Source organism: Aegilops tauschii, chromosome 1 (genome assembly GCF_002575655.3).
Source record: "Aegilops tauschii subsp. strangulata cultivar AL8/78 chromosome 1, Aet v6.0, whole genome shotgun sequence".
Lineage (NCBI taxonomy): Eukaryota > Viridiplantae > Streptophyta > Magnoliopsida > Poales > Poaceae > Aegilops > Aegilops tauschii.
The window spans coordinates 91,407,511-91,433,925 of record NC_053035.3 but is presented as its reverse complement, the minus strand read 5'-3'; the positions used below and the strand labels follow the sequence as shown (position 1 = coordinate 91,433,925).

Below are 26,415 nucleotides of genomic sequence, written 5' to 3'. Positions count from 1 at the left end.
TTTCCGAGTTTGTTTGTCTTGACGGATTCAATGAAGCTCTGGCATAGATTCCCGTTGTCTCTTGAGGCAGTGAGGTTAGGGTTTCTCATTGTACTGGCAATGGTGGTATGATGCTAGGTGCTTCATGTCGATTTAAGGGTTCACGATGGTGGTATGATGCTAGGCGCTTCATATCGATTCAAGGGTTCAATAACTACGATTTGCGGCTCTATGATGTTGCTCCTTAGTTACATGTGCATGAAGATTTTCTGGCCGTGATCGATAAGGCTAGTTCGGCTCTGATAGGGGGCGGCGATAGCGACACATCGAGGACTCGTTTTGACGGTGGTAGTGATCGTTCCATGGTCCAAAAGCCGTGAAGTATTTTTTTTTATTATGCTTTTGGGTGCTTTGTACTTATAGTGAAATTTTATAATAGAGTTGGATTTTTTTCAAATAAATGGAAATAATGCATGTGAGAGGGCGTTTGGATTTTAGTACTAGATCCGTGACACTGGGTCAGGACAAGGACGACAGCGGCAGAAGACCTAGCGCTCTAATATGACAACATTTTATTTTTTTCCTTAGCTCAACACGTCATGTTTTTTGTCTCTGTGCATATAGTTATGAAGACAGAGAGGATGAAAGCCGTCCCCTTTATTAAATACTACTTCCTCCCATTCATATTAATTGTCGTACTTTTAATTTAAGTTGCGATAATTAGTATGAATCGAAGGGTGTACCTTATTTTCATATAGTTCAACACAAAGGGTAATTAAATATCGTACTCATAATTTGGATGGACTTACATAATCCGCCCCCCCCCCCCCCTCACTTTGAACTATATATGTAAAAAGGAAAGAGATATGCTACTCCCTCCATCCACAAGTAAGAAGTTTTAACTTTTTGTGAATATTATGTATATAGACACGTTTTAGTGTGCTTGTTCACTCATTTCAATCCGTATGTAGTCTGTATGAAATATTGAAAACATCTTATATTTGTGAACAAAGGGAGTGTATCTTAATCTAGATATAGCTCTTAGTATCAAAACCAAAACAACTCACAGATTTTCTCTCACAAAATACATTAAATGAGAGATTGCTTATAGATACAACAATAAGATAGTGCAATTAATTGGAGGAGCTATATCTAAATACTCCCTTTGTTTTTGTATACAAGGCCACTCTTTTTCGTTTCAAACTTTGACTTGTAATTTTAGTCAACAAATTATGGGTTATATGTCATCAAAACTATATCATCAAAAAGTTCATTGACATGTGCATCCAGTGACATACTTTTATGACATATAACTCATATTTTTTCTGTTAAAATTAATGGCCAGTGTTGGACATAAGAATGTGAAGTGACCTTGTATACAAAAATGAAGAGAGAGTACATATGATGTAGCTTCTAAAGATATAGTAATTCATTAGAAGTGCCCTAATCTTATGAAAATGAGATGCACTTAAATACTTGCTCTATATAATTATGATACTCCGAGACTATAAGCATATGACTGACAAGGTTACATATGACTAATACTAAACGATCGCTAGGATTGGCCTAAGTGCGACACGCCTGGACAATGCAATAATGTGAAGACCAATGGGGGCAAAGTCTCGACCATCACTTCTCATTCTCACATATGCTACAATCACATGATCCAATATTCCGGAAAAAGAATCACATTGACATAACATAATTACTTATTCACTCATGAGAGCTTAACTTAAATATTATCCAGAGAACTCAATTTAGTTTTATGGCCACGTGTATTTGGATTACACAGACTACAAAACACAAATATAGGCATAACACATGATGATTGAGACGCCACGTACTGCCAATTTGTTTTGATTTGAAGATATATAATTGTTTGGTGGTGTCACTTTTGAACGATGTACATTAAATACAACAACAATTTTTGGGAGAGAGAGAGACATAGTCAGTTTATAAATAAATAAAATTGAATAAGGTTTGATCGAGATTTGAGTTTAAAGATTCACATCCGCTAATATTTTTTGCATAATATAAAAAACACAATGGGGGTAGATTATGGTTCTGAGCATGTCCCACCGGCCAGTCAGACATGAGCTAATCTACTAAGCATGTGTTCAACTCAACGCAGTCGTAATCATGTGCCGAACCGACCTACACGCGTGGCTAGATAACAGGGGCGACACGATCCCCTCGCACACGCCTCATCCCAGCCGTCATCCGCCGATCGGACGGCCCAAACGGCCCCCGGGAGCGGAAGCGAACCTTCCTCCAATCAAAACGTCCTTGGTTGCGACGGGATTCCCCTCCTCATAAGCCGTCCGCCCCGTCTCCAACCCACCATCTCTCTCCTCCCCCAAACCCCACGCGGCGACGGGCGCAACAGAACCCAGCCTCCTCCTCTAGGGTTTGCGGCCGCCGTCGGGGGCGGAAAACCGGCGGCTACGGCGGCGATGGCGGGCCACGGGCAGGACCGCAAGACGATCGATCTGGAGGATGGGTGGGCGTTCATGCAGCGGGGCATCACCAAGCTCATCAACATCCTCGAGGGCAAGCCCGAGCCGCAGTTCAGCTCCGAGGACTACATGATGCTCTACACGTAAGTCGCCCCCGTCCCCGCCTCCCTCCGGCCGTGCCTGGGCTAGGCCCGATTCGATCTGATCCGGTGCTGATCTAGGGTTTCCCCGCCCCTTTGCTTGTCTCTCCTTTGTCGCGCAGGACGATATACAACATGTGCACGCAGAAGCCACCGCACGACTACTCGCAGCAGCTCTACGACAAGTACCGCGAGGCCTTCGAGGAGTACATCCGGGCCACGGTGAGCTGATTTTCCTGCTCCCGCTTATGCAACTGATTACATTCTATCTTACTAGTACTCCCTCTGTAAACTAATATAAGAGTGTTTAGATTACTAAAGTAGTGATCTAAACGCTCTTATATTAGTTTACGGAGGGAGTATTTACTAACACACATGATAAGATCCTGTTTAAATATTTTGTGCCTGCACAATTTGAAACAAACCTTCCTATTAGAATTCCAGTATCCCAGTCAAACATCCCTTAACATAAATGCACCAGTCAGTTTGCTTTTACTCGACAATGTGTTTTTAGGTCAGTTTATTTCTGCTCCATCTTTCTGGGGCCAAAGCTGCTATGCAAACAAATTTCTTCACGGAGCTGGAAAAGTGAAACCTGCATTTTAGAACTGTTCTCAGCGTTTTCTGTGGTTGTTCTTGAGATGAAGAGTACTTTTATCATGTTTGCACTGTATATCTGGTTAAAATTTATTGCTCCTCTAATCCGATGAAACACTTGTCTAGCTATCTTGTCTATCACTAAGATTGTCTTGTCGAATAACTCACTCTGTCAGGGTCACCATTCCGGGCTGGTTATATGAACATTGAGTCCATTTATTTATCCTGTAGAGACTCTGTTTGTGTGACTGAATGATTTTATTCCGCTGAATTTAAATGTAAAAGTTAATAGTATATCCTCGTATAATTTTTGGATATTTAAGGTCATTGTCATTGAGTGTATATTTTCTCCATCATATTTAGTCTAGTTATGTAACTTGTAATCTTTCTGTGATGTGATGGGATGAAGGGGGACTAGGAATCCAGTGTGATAGTTATGTTCTGAATTTGTGACACGAGTCACACAAGCACACATCTTACAGTTTGTTTTATAATCATCCTCTGGTTTATTTGTTTGCTCACCTTTTACTTATACTCAAATTACTGTAGGTCTTGCCATCATTAAAAGAGAAGCATGATGAGTTTATGCTCAGAGAGCTGGTACAAAGGTGGTCAAACCATAAAGTTATGGTTAGGTGGCTTTCACGCTTTTTCCATTATCTTGACCGGTACTTCATCACACGGAGGTCGCTTACTGCACTTAGAGATGTTGGGCTTATTTGCTTCCGAGACCTGGTAAATTGCCATTTTGTAGTTCCTGTTCTTGATATATGCATATTTTTAGTGTTTTATTTTTCTGTTCTAATCGGTCAACTCATGGTAACAGATATTTCAAGAGATCAAAGGGAAGGTAAAAGATGCGGTGATAGCTCTGGTGAGTCTTTGCATCTCTCTATGAACTTATATCCAATGATTTTGTGTACATATATAACTGAGTGTGGCGGCACCTTTCTTAAACAGATTGATCAAGAGCGTGAAGGTGAACAGATTGACAGGGCCTTGCTGAAGAACGTCTTGGATATATTCGTTGAAATTGGGTTAGGTAATATGGATTGTTACGAGAATGACTTCGAAGATTTCTTGCTCAAGGATACTACAGATTACTATTCTGTCAAAGCTCAAAGCTGGATTGTTGAGGATTCTTGTCCTGATTACATGATAAAGGTACCATTGATATAAGGCCTTTGTGACTGCCTACATATTTACCTATGCCTTGTATTTTTGTTCTATGTAATGGATTGCTGATGCCTCTTTCATTAGGCTGAAGAGTGCCTGAAAAGAGAGAAGGAGCGAGTTGGTCACTACTTGCATATTAATAGTGAGCCGAAGTTGCTGGAGGTATGTTGAAAGTTTGTGAACCTGTTTGGAACTCTCTTGACTGTTTTTTGTTGCAATGATTATATTTTGAATATGCATTCACAGTTTAGTAACCAGAATATTTTGATGACCAATCTTTGATGAATGATACAAAATAATGCAGTCTGTGATATATATGTATTTAATTTGTGATTCCTGATTTTACAGAAAGTGCAAAATGAATTGCTTGCCAGTTATGCAACCCAACTTTTGGAGAAGGAGCATTCTGGATGTTTTGCATTGCTTCGGGATGACAAGGTTTGATCAGAAGGATGTACATTTCTTAACAGTGTATGATATTCATCAACAGAATTGGCCACTCATCCATCGTTTGCTACAGGTTGAGGATCTTTCAAGGATGTACAGACTCTTCTCAAAAATCACCCGTGGTCTGGAACCTATTTCTAACATGTTTAAAACGGTATTCCCTATAGTCCTCAAGTTCTCTCAGCTCTCCTTTCTACTCCTCACAGTTAATCCTAAATTGTGATTTAACTGTACATCTTTGCAGCATGTTACGAATGAGGGTACAGCTTTGGTCAAGCAAGCAGAAGATTCTGCTAATAACAAGAAGGTGCAGTCTTTAACTTCAGCCATCACATCATTTGTGCACTTGTTTGTGGTTCAATTTGATTAGACAGTTGAATTAGCGTAGTACTCCCTCCGTCTCATATCATATGGTTCAAGAAGACACTCTTTCATCTTATATTATGGGACGGAGGGAGTAATATATATCATTCAAGTGTCAATGACGCCATTCCACATTAATATTCTTTTTTTTTCTGTGAATACATATTCTGAAATTATTGTTTGTACAGCCAGAGAAGAAGGAGATGGTTGGCATGCAGGAACAGGTGTGTAACTTTATTTTACTACACTTATAATTGACATCTGTTACCTAATGCTTGTTATTTGCCTTTCAGGTTTTTGTCTGGAAAATCATTGAGCTGCATGACAAGTATGTAGCATATGTGACAGATTGTTTTCAGGGCCATACACTCTTTCACAAGGTCTGCTGGTTGATACGTTTGTTTTCCACGTTGCTTTCATCGTAAATTGAAATGGCTGCCTCATTCTCAAACTTCTCTTTGTCCAGGCACTTAAAGAAGCCTTTGAGGTCTTCTGCAATAAGGGTGTCTCTGGCAGTTCCAGTGCTGAATTACTTGCCACCTTCTGTGACAACATTTTGAAGAAAGGCTGCAGTGAGAAGCTCAGCGATGAGGCCATTGAGGATGCCCTTGAGAAGGTACAACTGCCTTCACATTTGCTGATGTCATAAATTTAGAGTAAGTTACTCAAGTTTGTCAGTGAATGGCTTTCAGGTGGTGCGGTTGCTTGCGTACATTAGTGATAAAGATCTCTTTGCCGAGTTCTACAGGTAACTACTTGTTAACCTTGCTTGGGATTTTTTTGCCTATTTAACCTCCACAACTGAATAGTTGATCATCATTTGGAGCTTTGTATTTATGTTGAAATGCTCGATCAATTTTACAGGAAGAAACTTGCAAGGAGATTGCTTTTTGACAAGAGTGCCAATGATGAACATGAAAGAAGCATCCTGACAAAGCTCAAGCAGCAGTGCGGCGGGCAGTTTACTTCAAAAATGGAAGGCATGGTTACTGACCTTACTGTTGCAAGAGATCATCAAACTAAGTTTGAAGAGTTTGTAGCTGATCATCCGGAGTCGAATCCTGGGGTAGACTTGGCTGTTACTGTCTTGACAACTGGATTCTGGCCAACCTACAAAACTTTTGACATAAACCTTCCCTCTGAGATGGTAAGATAACTATTTTCTTGGGAAATAAGGAGCATGATTTTTGATTTAAGTATTTCCTGTTTTTGCGTTTTTGGAAATGGAAATTTATCTACACTATCGATTTTTATCAGGTGAAATGTGTAGAGGTTTTTAAGGAGTTCTACGCAACAAGAACAAAGCACAGGAAGCTTACCTGGATATACTCCTTGGGGACCTGCAATATCAGTGCAAAATTTGATGCTAAAACTATAGAGCTCATTGTTACAACATATCAGGTAACTTTGACAAACTGTATACATTCACTTTGACAAATGTGTACTTGCAAGTTATAATCTGTCATCTGTGATTTATTTTGACATGCTTATTGTTTTGGCAGGCTGCACTGCTGTTGTTATTCAATGGATCTACTAAGCTTAGTTACTCTGAGATTGTAACACAGCTGAACCTGTCAGATGATGATGTTGTCCGTTTGCTCCATTCTCTCTCTTGCGCGAAATACAAGATTCTTAGCAAAGAACCAGCTGGTAGAACTATTTCGCCCAATGATTCTTTTGAGTTCAATTCAAAATTTACTGACAGGATGAGAAGGATCAAGGTATTTTCTGGTTTTCTCTTCTTTGGTCTTTATAGGCTATTATATCTATGTGATGCTTTCTGATTGCATATTCACTTTACTTGCAGATACCCCTACCTCCTGTTGATGAGAAGAAAAAGGTTGTTGAGGACGTTGACAAGGACCGGAGGTATGCAATTGATGCATCAATTGTGCGTATCATGAAGAGTCGCAAAGTTATGGCCCATACACAGCTAGTTGCGGAATGTGTGGAGCAGCTCAGCCGCATGTTCAAGGTACTGTTCTTCTCTACATACTTGGTCATTGGGAATTTGGCATATCTTGCTACTATGCGCATTTAACATCATCGATTTTTGTTTACATAACTTGCTACTGTTAAACATTACCCAAATTCATTGGCATAGCATGCACTAACATTGTCATTTTTGTTGCACTTGCCTTTTGTTATGGATGATTTTTCCTATTCTTTTTTTGAACACAATGTGGCTGACGCCTGATGTTTGCACTGAAGTTGCTAATGTCATGTTTTGGGGTAGTTGTAGGCAAATGACATAGCTAGCTGTTTATGCTTTGTATACTGTTCATATTTGTTTTGACACATCGGTTGGTTTAGCAGCTGACAGATGTTTAGCTTGAATTCAAAAGACTTAGCTAGCTGTTTATGCTTGTCTAGACTGTTCATATTGTTTTGACACATGGGTTGGTTTAGCAACTGACAGATTTTTAGCTTGAATTCAGTTCTGTAACCTGATTTTTTTGTTCCTCCCGCAGCCTGACTTCAAAGCAATCAAGAAGAGGATTGAAGATCTCATCACGAGGGATTACCTGGAGCGGGACAAGGACAACGCCAACACATACAGATATCTGGCTTGATTAGTATTGGTGGTAGGTTGCAAGCTTGCTGATGGTGGCAGCTGCCGTGTCACGTTCATGATACGCTCCAATGACTTGCTGCGATGTTGCAGCTTATTTTGGGGATTTCGGTTGCTATCTTCCCGGGCTGGTCTCATTTTGTACATGGGTCGTCAGAAACACTAGTAGGCATCTCTGGTTTAGAGGAGGCACCTCGGTACCACTGAATTATCCTTCTCTTGCAGTGCTTTTCAAGTATGACTTAGATAATTCCTTGCCCTTCGTATTTCTGCCAACTTAATCTGTTAGAACGTGGGAGCTCCCTACTTTAGTTGGAATCTACACGGCTGTGAGGTATAATTGCGTTTGGTACAAAGCAGCTCACGGTAGCTTCGTTCTTTGGCAAAAGATAGCGTTATCATGGATAGGATTTTATCCTGTTCCCGAATTTTATTGCACGGCTGAAATGCTCTGACCCTCGTTTGAAACCTGTCCACGTAAATCAGAGCAATCTAAAAAAGATTAGCATGTTCAACAGCGCAACTTCCCAGGGGAAGATAGCCTGTTGTGGCGTACCCATATTTGAGCTGCATATCTACGCTCAGTAGAGGAGCACGCGCCGCCGCCCAACCAGACCCAGCCGGGACCTCGCCCGAGCTCACCCTTGACCTACGGTGCCCCGTTTTCTCCAAGACTGGCGAGCTCATCTTCTTCCTGATCTCGTCTCTGGCTGGCGAGCTCATCTTCCTCCTGATCCTGTTCTTGCTACACATTTGCTGCTGGATAAATGTTGAATGATTATTGTTGCTTCATATGAATGATGTTGTTAGTTGCTAGAGATTTGGTAGATGGATGAATGATGCATATGTAGTTTTTTTGCTAGATGATTTTCTCCTTGGTTTTTTGCTTCAGATTTGCTGCTGGATAGATGATGAATGGTTATTGATTTGGATATGAATGATGTTGAGTTGCTAGAGATTTGGTAGATGACTCCTAGTTACTTGCTTGATGACTAGCTACTACTCCCTTCGTTCCGAATTACTTGTCGCACGTATGGATGTATCTAGATGTATTTTAGTTCTAGATACATCCATTTCAGCGACGAATAATTTGGAACGGAGGGAGTAGATGATTGGCTACTGTCAATGAGATTTGTCATTCTATTTGTAGTTGACCCTCTTTTGTAGTGTAGCAAAGGAAACGTGAAAACCATCTTTATTGTAGTAGTAATATTAGCACTCAAAACAACTAAGTGTCAGCAATTCGACACACATTTTCAGTTCAGGACATTACAGACATTTCAGCACACAACTGCATCCCACAATCTTAGAAAAGAACTCGATGGTTGATTCTAGGGGAAGCTTCCCAAAATTGGATTCCGGAGAATCAAGAACTCGGCCTTAATCACCTTTTGAACACAAGTCGATGTCTTCGTCGACATATTTTTTGCATCACCTTCTAAACGAATCAAATAGTGAAAGTAAGCCACCACAAGTTGAGGGACAACACTCTCTCCATGTGAAGTGTTACTACTAAAAGTCAAAACCCAAAAAAGTGAAATCCCTTTTTTTGACACCTCTAAGGGGTAAACTTTAGATGGGATTATCTTTTTCCAGAGAGGGTGTTAGCTACAATCATGTCATAGTCTAAATTGAAACTTTCATCATCTCATTGATTCTTGTTGCCATAACTAAAGGCCCTATGCACCCCTTCAACACCTGTGTTAGATGTATCTATGTGGCAATTGACTCATATGAAGAGCTTCTCGTAACTATGTCCTCCAGACCTTTCCACAACTTCCTCTTGATGGCCTCATTGTGGCCTAGTTGGGGCATACTTGTTGATAACATTGAGAACTAAGTCTCTAATGATCAACTTGATGAGGATAATCTAGTCCTCTTTCTATCTCCCACTTCATACTTGACGCTCTTGCTGACCAAAATTCCTATTCCATTTTTGTGTTGTAGTTGTCCACGTGTACCATAGCTTGAAGCCGGTATCCTTCACCTCCTTCGCCTTCTATCCCTTCCATTTGATTTCTTAGATGCATAGGATATCAACACCTCTCATCACCACTATCAACTAACTCCCGTAACTTACCCACCAGAGACCCTACATTCCAGCACCTATGCGGATCCTGCTAGGCTCGGCTAGCTTCCTTACCTTTTCAGCTTGTTGAGTCAAATGTGAAGACCATTGCTCATTTTCCACTGCACCAGGGCGCCGATGTAGCGCACCACTAAGGATGCGACGACCTGATCCTTGCTCACGCATGACCGTATCCAGATCAAGATACGACACGCCACCAAGGGGGTGATGACCTGACCCTTACCCATTTAACACCACACGCAGGTTCCGATATGCCACATTGCTGAGGGTTGCACCTCGACGATGTTCTTATGGGTTTCATCTCCATAAGAGTGTCTGAGTTTTGATGTTGGCTCGCCAAGAATATCACAATCCTCCTCCTTTACCCCATCTTAGGACCGACTATGTTGAGACAACGTAGGCGAAATTAAAAAGCATTAATTATCAAGTGACTAAATAGAACAACTATGAAAATAAAGAAATTACATTGAAAACCTTGGACCGACTGTCTTCTTCATCTCAAATGAGACAATGTTGCACCATCACAAGCTGCTCCAACATTGGAGCTAGCCTTACATCATCGACCACGAAGGGCAAGTGAGACCGTGGAAAATTATCACAACCAAAAGAGTCATAGTTCTAAGAGTCCAATGTCCATTTAATACTGCTTGCCTCACACCGACACCGAAGGGCACACTAACGTGCGGATGAGGTCGGAGGTCACGAACTAACCCCCCAAACCCTAACCTCACTGTCTAGAACAAACAACAGGAATCTACATGCGAATCAAGATGCTGCTATGGACAACACCATTGAGATCGAAAGGCTCAAGAAATACTTATTTGTTGGGTAGACACCACCACCCCCATCGATGACACGCGGCTAGAGGCGACTATGTTGTACACCATCACCGTCGCCAGAAGGGCCGAAGCGACAGATAAGGAAGGAGAAGTATCCGAAATTTGTTTTTTTGAAATAGACATTTCATTAATTACCAGCTACTCCGCATAGTTTGTGAACCGAAATAACTAACCAAAACTTCAAAGTAGAAATTCATTGCAACGTTCACAAATGCTCAAAAGGAAGATGAGTCCCTATACAATGGAAGTCGCAAATTGAGTAAAAACTCCCCGCCCACACCATTTCTACAAATCTGCCTAGTAAGGCACATCGACTATGGTTTGAATCTTACCCAACACAACCGCTATTGCCTTCCATTGCATGATCAATGAAACAACCTTACATATACCTTGATCGGTTTTGTTTCTTAGAAGAAAAGTATAAGAAAACCACTTTGTTCAGAGGCCCAAGGCCTCTACCTAAAGACCCAAAATTTGGAATACTACATCTCCATTTAGTAGATCAGGACCTTCACACTCCCACGCCCATAGAGCCGCCCGAGGAGGGGGCGGCGACATACTGACAAAGGAGAAGTAGCGGGACGGCGCGTCCAAGTTCGCCTCTCGCTAGGGTTAGGAGAGGAGACGACTAGGGAGGGTGGGGCGTGTTTCTGAGTTCCTGCAGTCATTTTTTACCAAAGTTCTCACAATTTTGAACATCTTCACCTAATTTCCTTCTTGTATAAATGATTCCCATTCATGGGTGCTAACGCTCTAATACAAACCAAAGAGAGTGAAAGATGAACGCGTTTCTTGGCAAAAGAACGTGTTTAGTAGTTTGAAAAAGGGCAGCGCTACGCATCGGCCGCTGGATAATATGAAAAGATCCGCTGCCTCAATAGCCGTTGGATGGAGTGCCAAGGAGCCGTTGATCTCTTCAACAAGCTTAATGTCGCGCTAATCTCTCTGCAGTCTTGTTGCAATCTTTCTCGGACTGTTTTTTCGTCTTTGATTTCTTCATCTGGAGCCTTCTTGCGCTCATGCTTCTGAAACAAGGACGTTATTGCGAAACTTTTTTGGAGCGCGCTCATCTCTCTGCAACAACGGTCTGGTTGCAATCTTTCTCGGACCATCTTTTTTCTCTTTGATTTTTTGCAACATGAGCCTTGTTGCACCCAGTCTTCCGCAACAACAACCTTTTTGCAGAACTTTTTCAAACCGTTTTTTTTTTCGTTCGATCTCTGTAACAGGAGCTTTGTTGCATAGAGCCTTATGCAAAAAGAGTTTTGTTGCAAAAATCTTTCCCTGCAACAGGAAGAAGAATGTGGCCATGGATGGGGATTGTTTCGCTGCGGGCGATTGTTGAGCACCACCGGTTTCGTGTGTAGGACCACTGGACGCGTGGCATGCGATGGAGGCGGCGGAAGCTTTGCTGAAATCGACCCGGCTGATTCAAAGCGTTTCCCTTTGAAGAATGGCAGAGCCTTGACTTTGAAAATTTGGTTTTCTCGAAAGGAGTTTTTTCATTAATAACCAGCTACTCCGCATAGCCCAACAACCGAAATAACTAACCACAGCTACAAAAACTGATTACAACACCAGCAAATGCACAAAAGGAAGATGAGACACTAGACCATGGAAGGCGCAACAGAATGACAACTCTCCACCAAAGCAATTTCTGCCCATCTGCCTAGTAAGGCGCACCTGCATTATTTACCACCTTGTTCAGTTTTGCTTCAAAAAGAAACAAAATAAATGGAATCACCTTGTTCATTAAACACAAAGCGTTCAAACTTTTTCCCCACTTTTCTCTCGCAAGGCACTTATCATTTAGGTTTATTAGAGACTGATCAACAGTAGCTAATCCAAAATCAAAATTGTGACGTGCCGAGATTAGTACCACTCCACTACACTAGTGTCCCTCTACCGCTACCCCCATCCTGACCCACCCCCTCTCACTCTCAGGCTAAAGAATCTCGCAAATCAGCCCCGCCCACGGGCGTATCATCCCTGATAATGGCAGTAGTAGTACAAGTCGGCGCATCCATTGCGCATCGCATGCACCTTTACCCTCGACGCACGGACGCTCAATCTCCACCCCGCATTGACTTGCATTGATCAGCCGTCGGACGGCGGCATGGAGCACGGCCCGGCGGTGGCGGGGTACGCGGCGGACGCCTCCAGGAACCTCCTCTGGCGGTCGTCGGCGAGGCAGAGCACGGAACCGGCGCAGACCTCTTGGGACGAGTGCGGCGGCCCCGGCCGGAAGTCGAGCAGCGCGGCGTACTCGGTGAGCAGGTGCAGCATGTAGTCGTAGACGGTGTCCATGCCCAGCTCCTGCATGAGCCGCTGGCCGCGCTTCCCGACGCGCTCCGCATCCTCCGGGTGCGCGTTGCCCCACTCCACGGCGTCCCGGATGGACTCGCACATCCCCACCGTGCTCACCGGCCAGTGGTTCACCCGCGGCTCCAGCCCCCGGCTGAAGAAGTCCTGGTACAGCGGGTCGATCAGCAGCGCCATGGACCCGCACGACAGGATGTACTTGAGGCTCACCGACCACGCGAACCCCTCCGCGTAGATCTTGTACCTGCACCGCCACCCCATGATCAAGACGTTAGCCGCCATGGATTGGTGGATGGATGCTTGGATAGAGATAGAAGACGAAGGCGAATTACCGGTGCGTGCACTGGCTGGAGAGCTTGGAGTTCTGGTACCCGGACTTGGCCTCCTCCTCCCAGTTCTGCATTCAAATGTGATTGTTCAGCTCGATCTCGGCTCGCCACATGTGCATTCAAATGGATAGAGATGGACGACGATTTACTTGGCGCATGATCTCGGCTCGCCATAGGTTGGTGTCGTTGCAGGCGAGCAGCGCGAGGCGGAGGGGCGACGCCACGTCCGGGTTGCCCTTCCAGTACGCCGTGGGCACCCTGTCCGGCCACCGCACCCGCCTGGAGCCCTGCTTGATGCTCCTGAACTCCCGGGTCCACGGCTCGATGTGCGTCTCCGGCCAGCCCCAGAAGGACCAGTCCGGGAACGGGATGTCCAAGTGGTCGCGGGTGGTGCAGTAGCGGAACAGGGGAGGCGGCGGCGGCGCGCCCTCGCCGGTGTGCTCGGTGCGGTTGATGGCCGGCCGGTCCATGCAGTCGAACATGAGGTCCACGTCCGGGACGCGGCCGGGGTAGCGCCGCATGAGCTGCAGCAGGCTCCACACGGTGAAGAGCGCGCGGCTCTGGACGCAGGCGTAGTAGAGGTCCACGTGCAGCCGCGTCCCGCCGCCCGTGATGGTGACGCGCATGGACGCGCGGTGGCGGCCCGACTCGAGGAGCGCGCGCGTGATGCCGCCGCCGCCGCCGTCGCGGCGCCGCCAGGGCGCCAGGTCGCGGCGGATGGCGGCGAAGTAGGACGGGCACTGCCGCGGCCTCGACGCGTTGGCCGCCGCCGCCGCCGCCGGCTTCGGCTGCGAGAGCGGCGGGAGGCAGGAGAGGTAGGATGCGCACCGGAGCGCGGCGCGCGGCGGCGGGCGGCCCTTGTCGTGCGGGAACGGGTGCCACGGCGTCGGCTCCAGGTTGTGCCCCAGCAGCGTCCGCGTCCGGGACAGCGCGTCGTCGTACGCCTGCAACATCAATCACCGCGCCGAGAAACCATGGTCACCATCGACGTGGATGCAAACACGAAAGAAATCAACATTGTTCGTCGTCGTGATCAATCTCGAGAAAACTTTTCAATTCGATCCGATTCAGAGGGAACGGAACGCAAAACCAAGAAATGCAAGAATCAACGGCGGGGACGACGAACCGAGTGGAGGACGGCGATGACGATGACGGCGGAGAAGGCGGCGATGGTGGAGACGACGAGGGAGGCGAGGGGAGGGTACCGTCCGGGGCGGGCGGCACGGACGCCGCTGCCGCCGCCCTCCGGCGTGTAGCCGCCCATGGAGCACGCAGGCGGCGGAACGAGCGGACGTAGTGCGAGTGCAAGTGGAGGAGGAAGTGGGAGGTGACGAGTGCAGGTGTGGACTGATAAGATCCTGCGCCATTTTTGGCCTCCTCCCCTCAAATTGTGCAACTGAAAGCCGATCGATCGATCGACTGCTATCTGCTGCATGCCACAACCATCCAACGTTTCTCTCTGGTTTCTTTTGAAAATTTGTTACAAGGGTGAGGTTTACCCAGTCCTAGGCTCCAACCACATTAAGTTATCTATATTACTTACCATAGAAAATCTTCAGTATTTCTTTTAGAGATAAATCTTGAGTAGTTGCTACAAAAAGGGAGAGATGGAGTCTTGGGTACCCAAAGGGAAGGGTATGCCCGCCTTCTTTATCGGTAGTTTCTTTTTTGAGATGGTGTACCCGCCTTCTTTATCATTATCAATGCAAGAACGTTTTTCTACTTTAATTTAATGGGTCCTATATATCATTATTAATGCATCATCATGATGATACAACTTACTACTAGTAGTATATCATATCTTGAAAAAGGAACAGATCGAGGCTCAAATGGGTGCCAGAACTTCTTGTTCCAGCTATCCAATCCTCATGACGCCCATGCTGTGGTTGGCATGTGTATTCCATTATTGGCATGGGATGATCTCATTGCTTGACACAATGAGAAGAATAGAGTTTCTTGGTTAGGGGTGCATATGGAATGACATTCAACGAGTGCAATCATGTTGCAGATACGGGTCAACATAGTGGAGCTTCTGATGGTGGGAGGAAACTGTGGAACCTAATATGGCAGGCTAACGTTAAGGGCAAAGGTACCAACCAACTTGATAGCAAGAACGCATAACATGCACGAGATCTGCGTTAAGGTTGATCCTCCTTCTCGAAACATTGTCCAAGGAAGGACTCCAGGTAAGCATTGCCCTACCAACATCCAATCAAGAACATATATGATTAGGGAAGAAGACGCTGCTAGCGCAAGTCCACAAAATTGGACGTGCACCCACCATGAATTTTGGGTTCGGAAAACTCGCATCCGACCTGCAGGAGTCTGCTATAGACCATCATCCTGTTGTACCCAGACAACAGCACCCAGTCACACCGATGAACCAGCTGTCGCCTCAAATACGAGTCTGCTATAGACCATCATCTTCCGGTGGTAGGCGTCCATCTCCCTCCTCCTCCAACGGCAGTGCGCAGCGGGTTGGCGGTGGCCAGGAGATCTCCGGCGGCCGCTTGGCGGATGAGATTTGGCCGTGATGAGATCTGATATGGCCCCAGGGGTTTAGATCGAGATCTACTGCGGCTGCGCCTCGTCTCGACAACAGCAAGAGGAGATCCCCTGGGTAATCTTCACGGCACGAGGACGTCCGGGTCTCTTGGCCCGGGCATGGTGGTGGCGGCTGCCTTCTCCACCGAAGACGGTTGGCCAGGCTGGTAGTGACGGATCTTGGATCCCACTATTAGCATCGGCGGCGAGTTGGGGAGACATAGTCGCCGGTGAAAACCGAGCCGAGTCCGGTCATGGCGGGCGATGGTGGTGTCTACGTCGTTACCTTGATGAAGGCATCGTCAAGCAACTATCGTCAACCTGCTCGTGCCACTCCGGGAGAAATCCTAAGATCTCCGGATCGGATGATGGCGGCGCTACGGTGTCGTGTTCCCTATTGGGGGCATCATTTGTGGAGCGGCGCCGGATGGAAGAGGCGTGAGGTGGTGTGGCGTGCCTTCTCTCGCGTGGACGACGACGGGTCTCTGCGGCATGGAGCAGCGGGGTCTCACCGATGGGTGTGTGATGATGGATGAGCGCAGGATGGTGACATTGTCTGGCGTCGTGGTGGCGTCGACGGCAGCTAGACCTGGCAAGGTAGATGCAACAGTACATCACTAAAGATGGATTGATGGCAGGTAGCTACGGCGGCCTCATACCCGGCAGGCATCCTGGTTGAGGAGAGCGCCTGACTGGTGGGTGCCCCATACCCGGCAGACGTCCTGGTTGGGACCTCAGGTCTTAGATGTTAGGTCTGGCTGCAAGGTCTGTTTGGTATTAGGCCCAGACTATCAGCATCCCTACATCAACTGGATAGGAGTAGCGACAGATGTTGCCTAGACGGTGGCTTTAGTTCTACTGTTGTATGACTTTGTAAGGTCTTATATGAATAATCAATACAATGACTGCATGCATCGTCCAGATGTAGAGGCTAGAAGTCCTCCTCCATTTCTAAAAAAATAGACCATCATCTTGAGCTTCTTTGTCTAGAGTCGTAACAAGAGCCCCTAGACAAAGAAGCTCAAGAAGTTCCAGACTATTTATTTACTTAAATGTAATTTTCTGTTATAGACATATATAAGAGAAGGGTGAAGATATATTGGAGAAAGAGAGAGGCAATTTTAAAATACAAGTATTTTGTAAACCAGAAACTCTCAAATACTCCATAGACACTAGAATAAGTATTGAATAGAAGTTTTTCATTGGATTTAGTTGAAATATATAGTTATTAATTAGGTTGTAAATTAAGCAATTATACCTTATCAATTGCCTAAATTTGTGCATGTTATTTCCATTCTCTAAAATTGACTTGTTTTCGTACAAATTTAAAATTGTCTTGTTAGAGCATCCTTAACCAGACCCCTCAAACAATCATCACATGTCCGGGTAGATAGTCCAGACATGGCCCTGACTGGAGAGAATAGAAAAAATGCCACCTAACAGGACCTCCAAATCCTTCTTTGAACCCTGTAACTTAGCCCATATATGGGGAGAATATAAATGAGGGTGTCTGGGCAGTCCGCCACGTCGGACACGGCCCATACTTGACCACATCATATTATTTTTATTCTTTCTTTTCTATTTCTCTCTTCATCCGCACTAATCATATGCATGTGATCACATAATTTGAGGGACACAACTGCGTACACGGACAAACGAGGGTTAAAGTGGACATACCCAAACGTTGTTTGAACGCGTCCGCAAATGTACAAGGGGCCAAATTAGCCAAGTCTGGTTGGAGATGCTCTTAACAAGCCTGAAATCGCACCCTCCTTTGAGTAGGTCTAGTGGGTATGTACAATGAAACCTACAATGCAATCATATGATTACTTTCTGTAAAAGTCGGTGGTATCATGTGTACACTGTGCACAAGTCAAAGACATGCATGCTCTTCCTTTCTTATCTCATTTCGCTATCGCACAATACATAATAGTTGAAAACAATATGTGTTCCTGACTTCCAAGTACACGTCGGTCTCTGTCTTTTGCTATTCCATTACACGTGTTGAAAACTTACATATATATAAATTGCGAAGACGCACTATAGAACTTGAAATTTGAAGTCTCCACAAAAATGTGCCAGAGCGACACCCTTTCATAAAAAAGCTACGGCAATACATATTAATAAGGTAACATCATATTTGCCCGCAATCATGCAAAAACCATATTTGTTCGAAATTAAGGCATCATGTACGTAGTATAATCAATTCTTTTGGGGGTGGTGTAGCTGCCTGTGGAAAAGAAGAAGCACAAGCACCCGATGTATTTGTGGATCAATGCGGATATTATGTCCATTGATTAGCCAAGCATCTTGTTCTCTCGTGGACCAGGGAGCACCTTGTTCTCTTGTCGCTGCAAGTTGCAAAGGCAGTGTCGCCGTCGCCACCTGGAATGATGTGGATGCGCACAAATGATGGTCCAGACAGCGTCGCCGTGGAGCTCACCATGTCACGGGAGCAAAAGTTCACTACTGCTTGGCAACATTCTAAATGTGGTTTTCCAAAAATGCTTTGAAGCATTAGGTTATTGCAGATTTTACAAATAGTTCCTTCATTTTCAGTTGGGTATCTATTTGTTAGTTTTCGCCAAAAATAAAATCCATTTGTTAGAAAACAGAACAAACATCGCTACTGTTATTTGGTAAAGAGCATTCAGAATGCAAGTTTAGCCTTAGCCTCAAACCCCTATTTTTGAATCAATTTATATACCTTTTTTTGCGGGTAACTTATACCAAACTACTCATGGAAATCTAAAAGGGAAAAAAAGGAACAGATTTGCTAATTCATGTCTAGATGAAAATTAGCTGTGTCACATCTAAGTTCTCCACCACACGATCAAGTGATGCAATTTTTCATGCAAAACTGTTGATCACACACTTGGTTTCAGCTGTGTCCCGCGTCTGTGCATTTCGTTTTCCTTGTCAGACCGTTTTGTATCGCGCGTGGTCTGTTTTTGTTTTGGCATCTGTGTGTTTGGGTTTTATATGGGCCCAATGTTGTGTTTTTATGTTGGCTATAAATTTTCATTTTTTTCAAGAGAAGAGTCAAGCCTTTTCAGGCCCATGTAGACTACTTTTTAAATGGGATTCATGTCACTTATTGTTTTCCTTTCTAGTAAGTGTAGGCATACTTCATGTAGATTTATTTATGTTTAATTTCCCTTTTTAAATGGTATTTTCCTCGCATGAAAACAATATCCGAAACCCACGGGGGATGTTCTTTTTCTGTAGGATTTTTCGCAATCTTTTTTACAACCAGTTACATGTGTAGATGTGATACACAACTGCACGTGTCACAATCCGCATGCAACTGTACGTGTCCCACCTATCATACAACTATAAAGGAAACACATGTGCAACTTTATCGGGGAGGGTTGGGTGTATTCATTTTTCGGATTTGCTAATTCTCATCTAGCAAATCCACCCTTGACTTCCACTCGCCCCACCTAGTTGCATATTCATTCTTCACATGCTAACATGCCCCTCATGTAGGAAATCCACCATCGACTTCCACTCGTCCCACCTAGTTGCATATTCATTCTTCACATGCAACCTTCCTCACTGGTGCGCGTGAGGCCACAAGCCACAACCTTCTTTTTTTCCTTCTGTTTTTCTTACTTTTTTATTTTCGTTTTTTGTTTTCTTTTTAACTTCTGTTTATACTTTAAATATTGTAAACAAGTAAATTACAAAAAAACACTTTACATAAAACATTTGAAAAAAGTTAATAAAGCATTAAAAAATCTTTTAATGTGTACACATTTTTTCTCATGTATACGTAAAATGTATACAAAAAATATACAATTTGTATGTTTTTTTGATCATGTATTAAAAATATATATTAATGATACATTTGAAAAATCTCAATCAAATATTTGAATTTTTTAATCAAGCCTTTGAAAAATGATAAACATGAATAGAACAAAATGTTTATCTTGTATGCAAAAATGTGTAAAAAATAATAATAAAATTTTGTATGAGAAAATGTTGTTCATGTATTAACCAAATGTTGAACGTGCATACAAAATGTTCCCGATGCATACGGAAATTGTTCAACATTAACTAAAATCAGACATAATATATATATATATATAGATAGAGAAATATAGAAATATTTATTTTGTCTTAGAAAATTTTCAAACATGTATTTCAAAATGATCATGATGTATACAAAAAATGTAGATTATGTGTAAAAAACTTTATTGCCATAAAAATGTTCATGTGTATTTAAAAAATGTCGATCATGTATTCAAAACTTGTATTTAAGAAACAATATACATCATTTGTTTATAAAAATTCCAATGTGTATTAACAAAATGTTCCGTGTGTACACTAAAAAGTATACCGTGTATAAAAAAAAGTAGGCATGCATTGCACAAAAAAATAACCGATGAAAAACCGACAAATAAACAAAGGAAACTAAAGAAAACCAAAAAATAAACAAAAAATAAAGGAAATCAATGAAAATGAATGGAAACAACGAAAACCGAGAAAGAAACAAACAAGCAATTGAAGAAAACTGAAAAATAAATAAAAAATAATGCAAAAAAAAGAGAAAAACGCTAGTGAAAACCATGAAAAGAAACAAAGAAAACTGAAATAAATTGTAGAAAATGACATAAATAAAACAGTGAAAACTGAGAAAAGAAACCAAGAAAACCGGTGAAAATAGTAATGAGAAAGAGAAATAATGAATAAAACCATGAAGAGACAAAGAAACCAAAATAGAAAACAAAAGTACCATAAAAACCGGACCGAAAACTAGTACAATGATCTTCTTGAGGAAGCGAGGAGAAGAAACGAGCGAACTTCTAGACAGCCAGCCCAAAAACGAAGCTTAGAAGAGTTTCTTCAAGCGAGCAAAGTGATAAGTGAGATATAGCTCAGACGCAAAAACTCAAGAACATAGGAAAATGCTAGGGAGACAGGGAATAGAAAAATTGATGTTAATTTTAGATTTGCAATAGTTAGTTCTCATCTAGATGAGTTCTAGATGGACCAAAAATAAATAATAAAAAACGACGGCAATGTTGTTTTCCTTTTTATTTTCTACAAGAAAGCATCAGCGACCTCATTTTAAATTTTTTCTTTAGAGAAACCTCATTTTACCTTGAAGGGTGTTTTTCTCCAATTACTAAACCAATATTGTTAATTTTCCGTATTATCATGCTAGACCTATTGTCAATTCACCGAGCGTGGTAAGCCATCTCAAACAACAAATAACAAAGGAGTAGCTAGTTTGAGGGTGCCCTCCCCCCGAGGGGGGGAGGGGGGGCTCTTTTCGGAGCGCGGGAGCACCTCAGCGGCGCCATGTGTCACACGCCAGACGCTTCCCCACCAAAATAGCCGTTTGTTTTTTGGGTGTTCTAATTTTTTTTGTCTGTCAGAAGCGTGGAGCACGGTTGCGCTTTCATGTGAAAGCATAGTTGTGCTTCTCTCGCTAAAGCACAACTATGCTTCCAAAACAGTGAAGCACAATTCTGCTTCCACATGAAAGCACAATTTTTCTTCTCAAAAGTGAAACACACGTGTGCTTTTACGTGAAGTATAGTTGTTCGCGTGAAGCACAATTACGCTTTTTCCTAAAGCACAAGTATGATTCCCCCAACAAGTGAAGCACATGTTAGTATATTTTTGGAGCACAACGAAGAAAGTTTATAGAAATCTATCAACATGTGATCTAATTTTGAAATCTCGTCGCAAGAAACGCAACGATGAAAATGGTTTCATGATTTGGAGACATGGTTCGAGAAATAAATCATTAAAAAAATCAAAACTATGAAAATAGCATGAATAAACCCACCCAACTCTCTCTGCGTGTGGGAAGAAATCCATCAAAACTCTCTAATTGCAACAAGTGTCGCACGTGCTATGCGTCACTTGTCATCATCAGGCGATGTGGGAGTGACCTTTGCAAGGGATACCACATATTCAACGGTGACCTGCAAATATCCTTCCTTTATCCGTCCACGGACAAGGGGGTCCAGTCCGTAGACACGGATACGGGAGGCCGCCATCCAACGCTGCCCGCGTACATTTCAACCCGCATTCAAATTAACCGGGCAAAATTCATGCAAACGGGCGGATATTCATCAAAGTTCGGACAGAAAATAGCATAAATCATCCATACATAGCATGCAAATTAAGTCTAGTACAACAATGTCTCAAATCTGACTAGATTAACCTGATATCCAACAAGTTTTTCATCAACGGATCATGCCCTCCCATACATACTCCCTGTCAGTGTCAAAACCGGCAGATCTCGGGTAGGGCCCGCCCCCCGAGCTATCAGATCGGATCGATGGGTAACAGGAGAAGAACACATAGGGGATTTACCCAGGTTTGTGCCCTCTCTATGGAGGTAAAACCCTACATCCTGCTCTTGTTTATATTATGAAGGTATTGAAGTACATAGTTGATCTACCTCGAGATCGTAAGTTGTGATCTAAACCCTAGGGGTATGATGAATGGGTGTATGGATGGATCCCTCTATGGGCTAAACCTCCTGGTTTATATAGGCACCAGGGATATGCAGGGTTACACATGGTCGGTTGCCATATAAGAACATACATGTCGAATCTAAATATACTTGAAGTACACACGAAGTCTTCGGCCGCCACACTTCGAGGGCCTCCAGAGTCTTGCTTCCTTAATGGGCTGGTAGTCCGGCCCATGCATTATTTGAAGGAAATATGCCCTAGAGGCAATAATAAAGTTGTTATTTATATTTCCTTATATCATGATAAATGTTTATTATTCATGTTAGAATTGTATTAACCGGAAACTTAGTACATGTGTGAATACATAGACAAAACAGAGTGTCCCTAGTATGCCTCTACTTGACTAGCTCACTAATCGAAGATGGTTAAGTTTCCTGACCATAGACATGTGTTGTCATTTGATGAACGGGATCACATCATTAGAGAATGATGTGATGGACAAGACCCATCCGTTAGCTTGGCATTATGATCATTTAGTTTTACTGCTATTGCTTTCTTCATGACTTATACATATTCCTCTGACTATGAGATTATGCAACTCCCGAATACCGGAGGAACACCTTGTGTGCTATCAAACGTCACAACGTAACTGGGTGATTATAAAGATGCTCTACAGGTGTCTTCGAAGGTGTTTGTTGAGTTGGCATATATCAAGATTAGGATTTGTCACTCAGTGTATCGGAGAGGTATCTCTGGGCCCTCTCGGTAATGCACATCACTATAAGCCTTGCAAGCAATGTGACTAATGAGTTAGTTGCGGGATGATGCATTACGGAACGAGTAAAGAGACTTGCTGGTAACGAGATTGAACTAGGTATGAGGATACCGACGACCGAATCTCGGGCAAGTAACATACCGATGACAAAGGGAATGACGTACGTTGTTATGCGGTTTGACCGATAAAGATCTTCGCAGAATATGTAGGAACCAATATGAGCATCCAGGTTCCGCTATTGGTTATTGACCGGAGATGTGTCTCGGTCATGTCTACATAGTTCTCGAACCTGTAGGGTCCGCACGCTTAACGTTCGATGATGATTTGTATTATGAGTTATGTGTTTTGGTGACTGAAGTTTGTTCGGCGTCCCGGATGAGATCACAGACATGACAAGGAGTCTCGAAATGGCCGAGAGGTAAAGATTCATATATTGAAAGGTTGTATTCGGACATCGGAATGGTTCCGAGTGATTTGGGTATTTTACCAGAGTACCGAGGGGTTACCGGAACCCCCCGGGGGAAGTGTTGGGCCTACATGAGCCTAAAGGGAGAGAGAGGGAAGCCCGCAGGGGGTGGAACGCGCCCCCCTCCTAGGGAGTCTTAATAGGACAAGGAGGAGGGGGCGTGACCCCCTTCCCTTTCCCTCTCCCTCTCCTTCCTATTCCCTCCAGTGGAGAAAGGAAAAGGGGGGGGGGGGGTGAATCCTACTTGGACTAGGAGTCCAAGTAGGACTCCCCCCTTGGCACGCCCCTCCTAGCCGCCGACCTCCTCCCCCCTTTATATACGGGGGCAGGGGGCACCCCAAAGGCACACCAAGATTTCTCTTAGCCGTGTGCGGTGCCCCCTCCACAGTTTACTTCTCCGGTCATAGTGTCGTAGTGCTTTGGCGAAGCCCTGCGCGGATCACATCACCATCACTGTCGCCACGCCGTCGTGCTAACGAAACTCTCCCTCGACCCTCTGCTAGATCAAGAGTTTGAGGGACGTCATCGAGCTGAACGTGTGCTGAACACGGAGGTGCCGTACGTTCGGTACTTGGATCGTGAAGACGTTCGACTACATCAACCGTGTTAACCTAACGCTTCCGCTTTCGGTCTACGAGGGTCCGTGGACACACTCTCTTCATCTCGTTGCTATGCATCTCCTAGATAGATCTTGCGTGATCATAAGAATTTTTTTGAAATTGCATGCTACGTTCCCCAACAGTGGTATCCGAGCCAGGTCTATGCGTAGATGATATGCACGAGTAGAGCACAAAGAGTTGTGGGCGATAATAGTCATACTGCTTACCACCTAAGTATTACTTTGATTCGGCGGTATTGTTGGATGAAGTGGCCCGGACCGACATTACATGACTGTGTTCATGAGACTGGTTCTACCGACGTGCTTCGCACACAGGTGGCTGGCGGGTGTCTGTTTCTCCAACTTCAGTTGAATCGTGTTAGATTACAGTTGGTCCTTGTTGAAGGTTAAAACAACACACTTGACGAAAAATCGTTGTGGTTTTGGTGCGTAGGTAAGAATGGTTCTTGCTAGAAGCCCGTAGCAGCCACGTAAAACTTGCAACAACAAAGTAGAGGACGTCTAACTTGTTTTTGCAGGGCATGTTGTGATGTGATATGGTCAAGACGTGATGAGATATAAATTGTTGTATGAGGTGACCATGTTTTGTAGAAGTTATCGGCAACTGGCAGGAGCCTTATGGTTGTCGCTTTATTGTATGAAATGCAATCGCCATGTAATTGCTTTACTTTATCACTAATCAGTAGCGATAGTCGTAGAAGAAATAGTTGGCGAGACGACAACGATGCTACGATGAAGATCAAGCTGTCAAGACGGTGACGATGGAGATCATGACGGTGCTTTGAAGATGGAGATCAAAGGCACAAGATGATGATGGACATATCATGTCACATATTTTGATTGCATGTTATGTTTATCCTTTATGCATCTTATTTTGCTTAGTACGGCGGTAGCATTATAAGATGAACCCTCACTAAATTTCAAGGTACAAGTGTTCTCCCTGAGTATGCACCGTTGCTACAGTTCGTCGTGCCGAGACACCACGTGATGATCGGGTGTGATAAGCTCTACGTTTACATAAAACGGGTGCAAGCCAATTTTGCACGTGCAGAATACTCGAGTTAAACTTGACGAGCCTAGCATATGCAGATATGGCCTCGGAACACTGAGACCGAAAGGTCGAACGTGAATCATATAGTAGATATGATCAACATAGTGATGTTCACCACTGAAAACTACTCCATCTGACATGATGATCGGACATGGTTTAGTTGATATGTATCACGTGATCATTTAGATGACTAGAGGGATGTCTATCTAAGTGGGAGTTCTTAAGTAATATGATTAATTGAACTTTAATTTATCATGAACTTAGTACCTGATCATATCTATGTTGTTGTAGATCAATGGCCCGTGCTACCGTTCCCTTGAATTTTAATGCGTTCCTAGAGAAAGCTAAGTTGAAAGATGATGGTAGCAACTACATGGACTGGGTCCGTAACTTGAGGATTATCCTCATTGCTGCACAGAAGAATTACGTCCTGGAAGCACCGCTAGGTGCAAGACCCGCTGCAGGAGCAACTCCGGACGTTATGAACGTCTGGCAGAGCAAAGCTGATGACTACTCGATAGTTCAGTGTGCCATGCTTTAAGGCTTAGAATTGGGACTTCAAATACGTTTTGAACGTCATGGAGCATATGAGATGTTCCAGGAGTTGAAGTTAATATTTCAAGCAAATGCTCGAGTTGAGAGATATGAAGTCTCCAACAAGTTCTATAGCTGCAAGATGGAGGAGAATAGTTCTATCAGTGAACACATACTCAGAATGTCTGGGTACCATAACCACTTGACTCAGCTGGGAGTTAATCTTCCTGATGATAGTGTCATCGACAGAGTTCTTCAATCACTGCCACCAAGCTATAAAGGCTTCATGATGAACTATAATATGCAAGGGATGGAAAAGACTATTCCCGAGCTCTTCGCAATGCTAAAGGCTGCGGAGGTAGAAATCAAGAAGGAGCATCAAGTGTTGATGGTTAACAAGACCATTAGTTTCAAGAAAAAGGGCAAAGGGAAGAAGCGAAACTTTAAGAAGAATATCAAGCAAGTTGCTGCTCAAGGGAAGAAGCCCAAGTCTGGACCTAAGCCTGAGACTGAGTGCTTCTACTGCAAAGAGACTGGTCACTGGAAGCGGAATTGCCCCAAGTATTTGGCGGATAAGAAGGATGGCAAAGTGAAAGGTATATTTGATATACATGTTATTGATGTGTACCTTAGTAATGCTCGTAGTAGCGCCTGGGTATTTGATACTGGTTCTGTTGCTC

General features: G+C 43.7%; 2 protein-coding genes across 2 annotated transcripts; one reads left to right on the top strand and one right to left on the bottom strand.

The window, feature by feature from the left end:
- Window positions 1-2,281: 2,281 nt before the first annotated feature.
- Window positions 2,282-7,980, top strand: LOC120961819 (cullin-1). The gene is made up of 18 exons (XM_020324742.4): window positions 2,282-2,578; window positions 2,698-2,797; window positions 3,722-3,907; window positions 3,999-4,046; window positions 4,133-4,336; window positions 4,433-4,510; window positions 4,697-4,786; window positions 4,869-4,949; window positions 5,040-5,102; window positions 5,347-5,382; window positions 5,452-5,538; window positions 5,625-5,774; window positions 5,851-5,906; window positions 6,023-6,305; window positions 6,416-6,559; window positions 6,661-6,879; window positions 6,966-7,133; window positions 7,630-7,980. The coding sequence occupies exons 1-18, from the start codon at window positions 2,433-2,435 to the stop codon at window positions 7,729-7,731; spliced, it is 2,241 nt and encodes a 746-aa protein (XP_020180331.1). The 5' UTR covers window positions 2,282-2,432; the 3' UTR covers window positions 7,732-7,980.
- A 4,409-nt stretch (window positions 7,981-12,389) lies between these two features.
- LOC109765975 (uncharacterized) lies at window positions 12,390-14,843 on the bottom strand. Its single transcript, XM_020324744.4, has 4 exons — window positions 14,436-14,843; window positions 13,459-14,253; window positions 13,313-13,377; window positions 12,390-13,224 (listed from the first exon to the last, which is right to left on the bottom strand). Exons 1-4 carry the CDS (start codon window positions 14,742-14,744, stop codon window positions 12,756-12,758), a joined length of 1,638 nt encoding a protein of 545 aa, XP_020180333.1. The 5' UTR covers window positions 14,745-14,843; the 3' UTR covers window positions 12,390-12,755.
- Window positions 14,844-26,415: the final 11,572 nt, after the last annotated feature.

Bases quoted from the DNA above. Each gene is read 5' to 3' on its own strand.
- LOC120961819 (XM_020324742.4), top strand. From the start codon at position 2,433: ATGGCGGGCCACGGGCAGGACCGCAAGACGATCGATCTGGAGGATGGG. The intron at 4,511-4,696 runs GTATGTTGAAAG...CTGATTTTACAG, and splicing joins GTGAGCCGAAGTTGCTGGAG to AAAGTGCAAAATGAATTGCT. The intron at 5,907-6,022 runs GTAACTACTTGT...TCAATTTTACAG, and splicing joins CTCTTTGCCGAGTTCTACAG to GAAGAAACTTGCAAGGAGAT.
- LOC109765975 (XM_020324744.4), bottom strand. From the start codon at position 14,744: ATGCAGCAGATAGCAGTCGATCGATCGATCGGCTTTCAGTTGCACAAT. The intron at 14,254-14,435 runs GTTCGTCGTCCC...TTGATGTTGCAG, and splicing joins TCATCGCCGTCCTCCACTCG to GCGTACGACGACGCGCTGTC. The intron at 13,378-13,458 runs GTAAATCGTCGT...ATTTGAATGCAG, and splicing joins GAGCCGAGATCATGCGCCAA to AACTGGGAGGAGGAGGCCAA.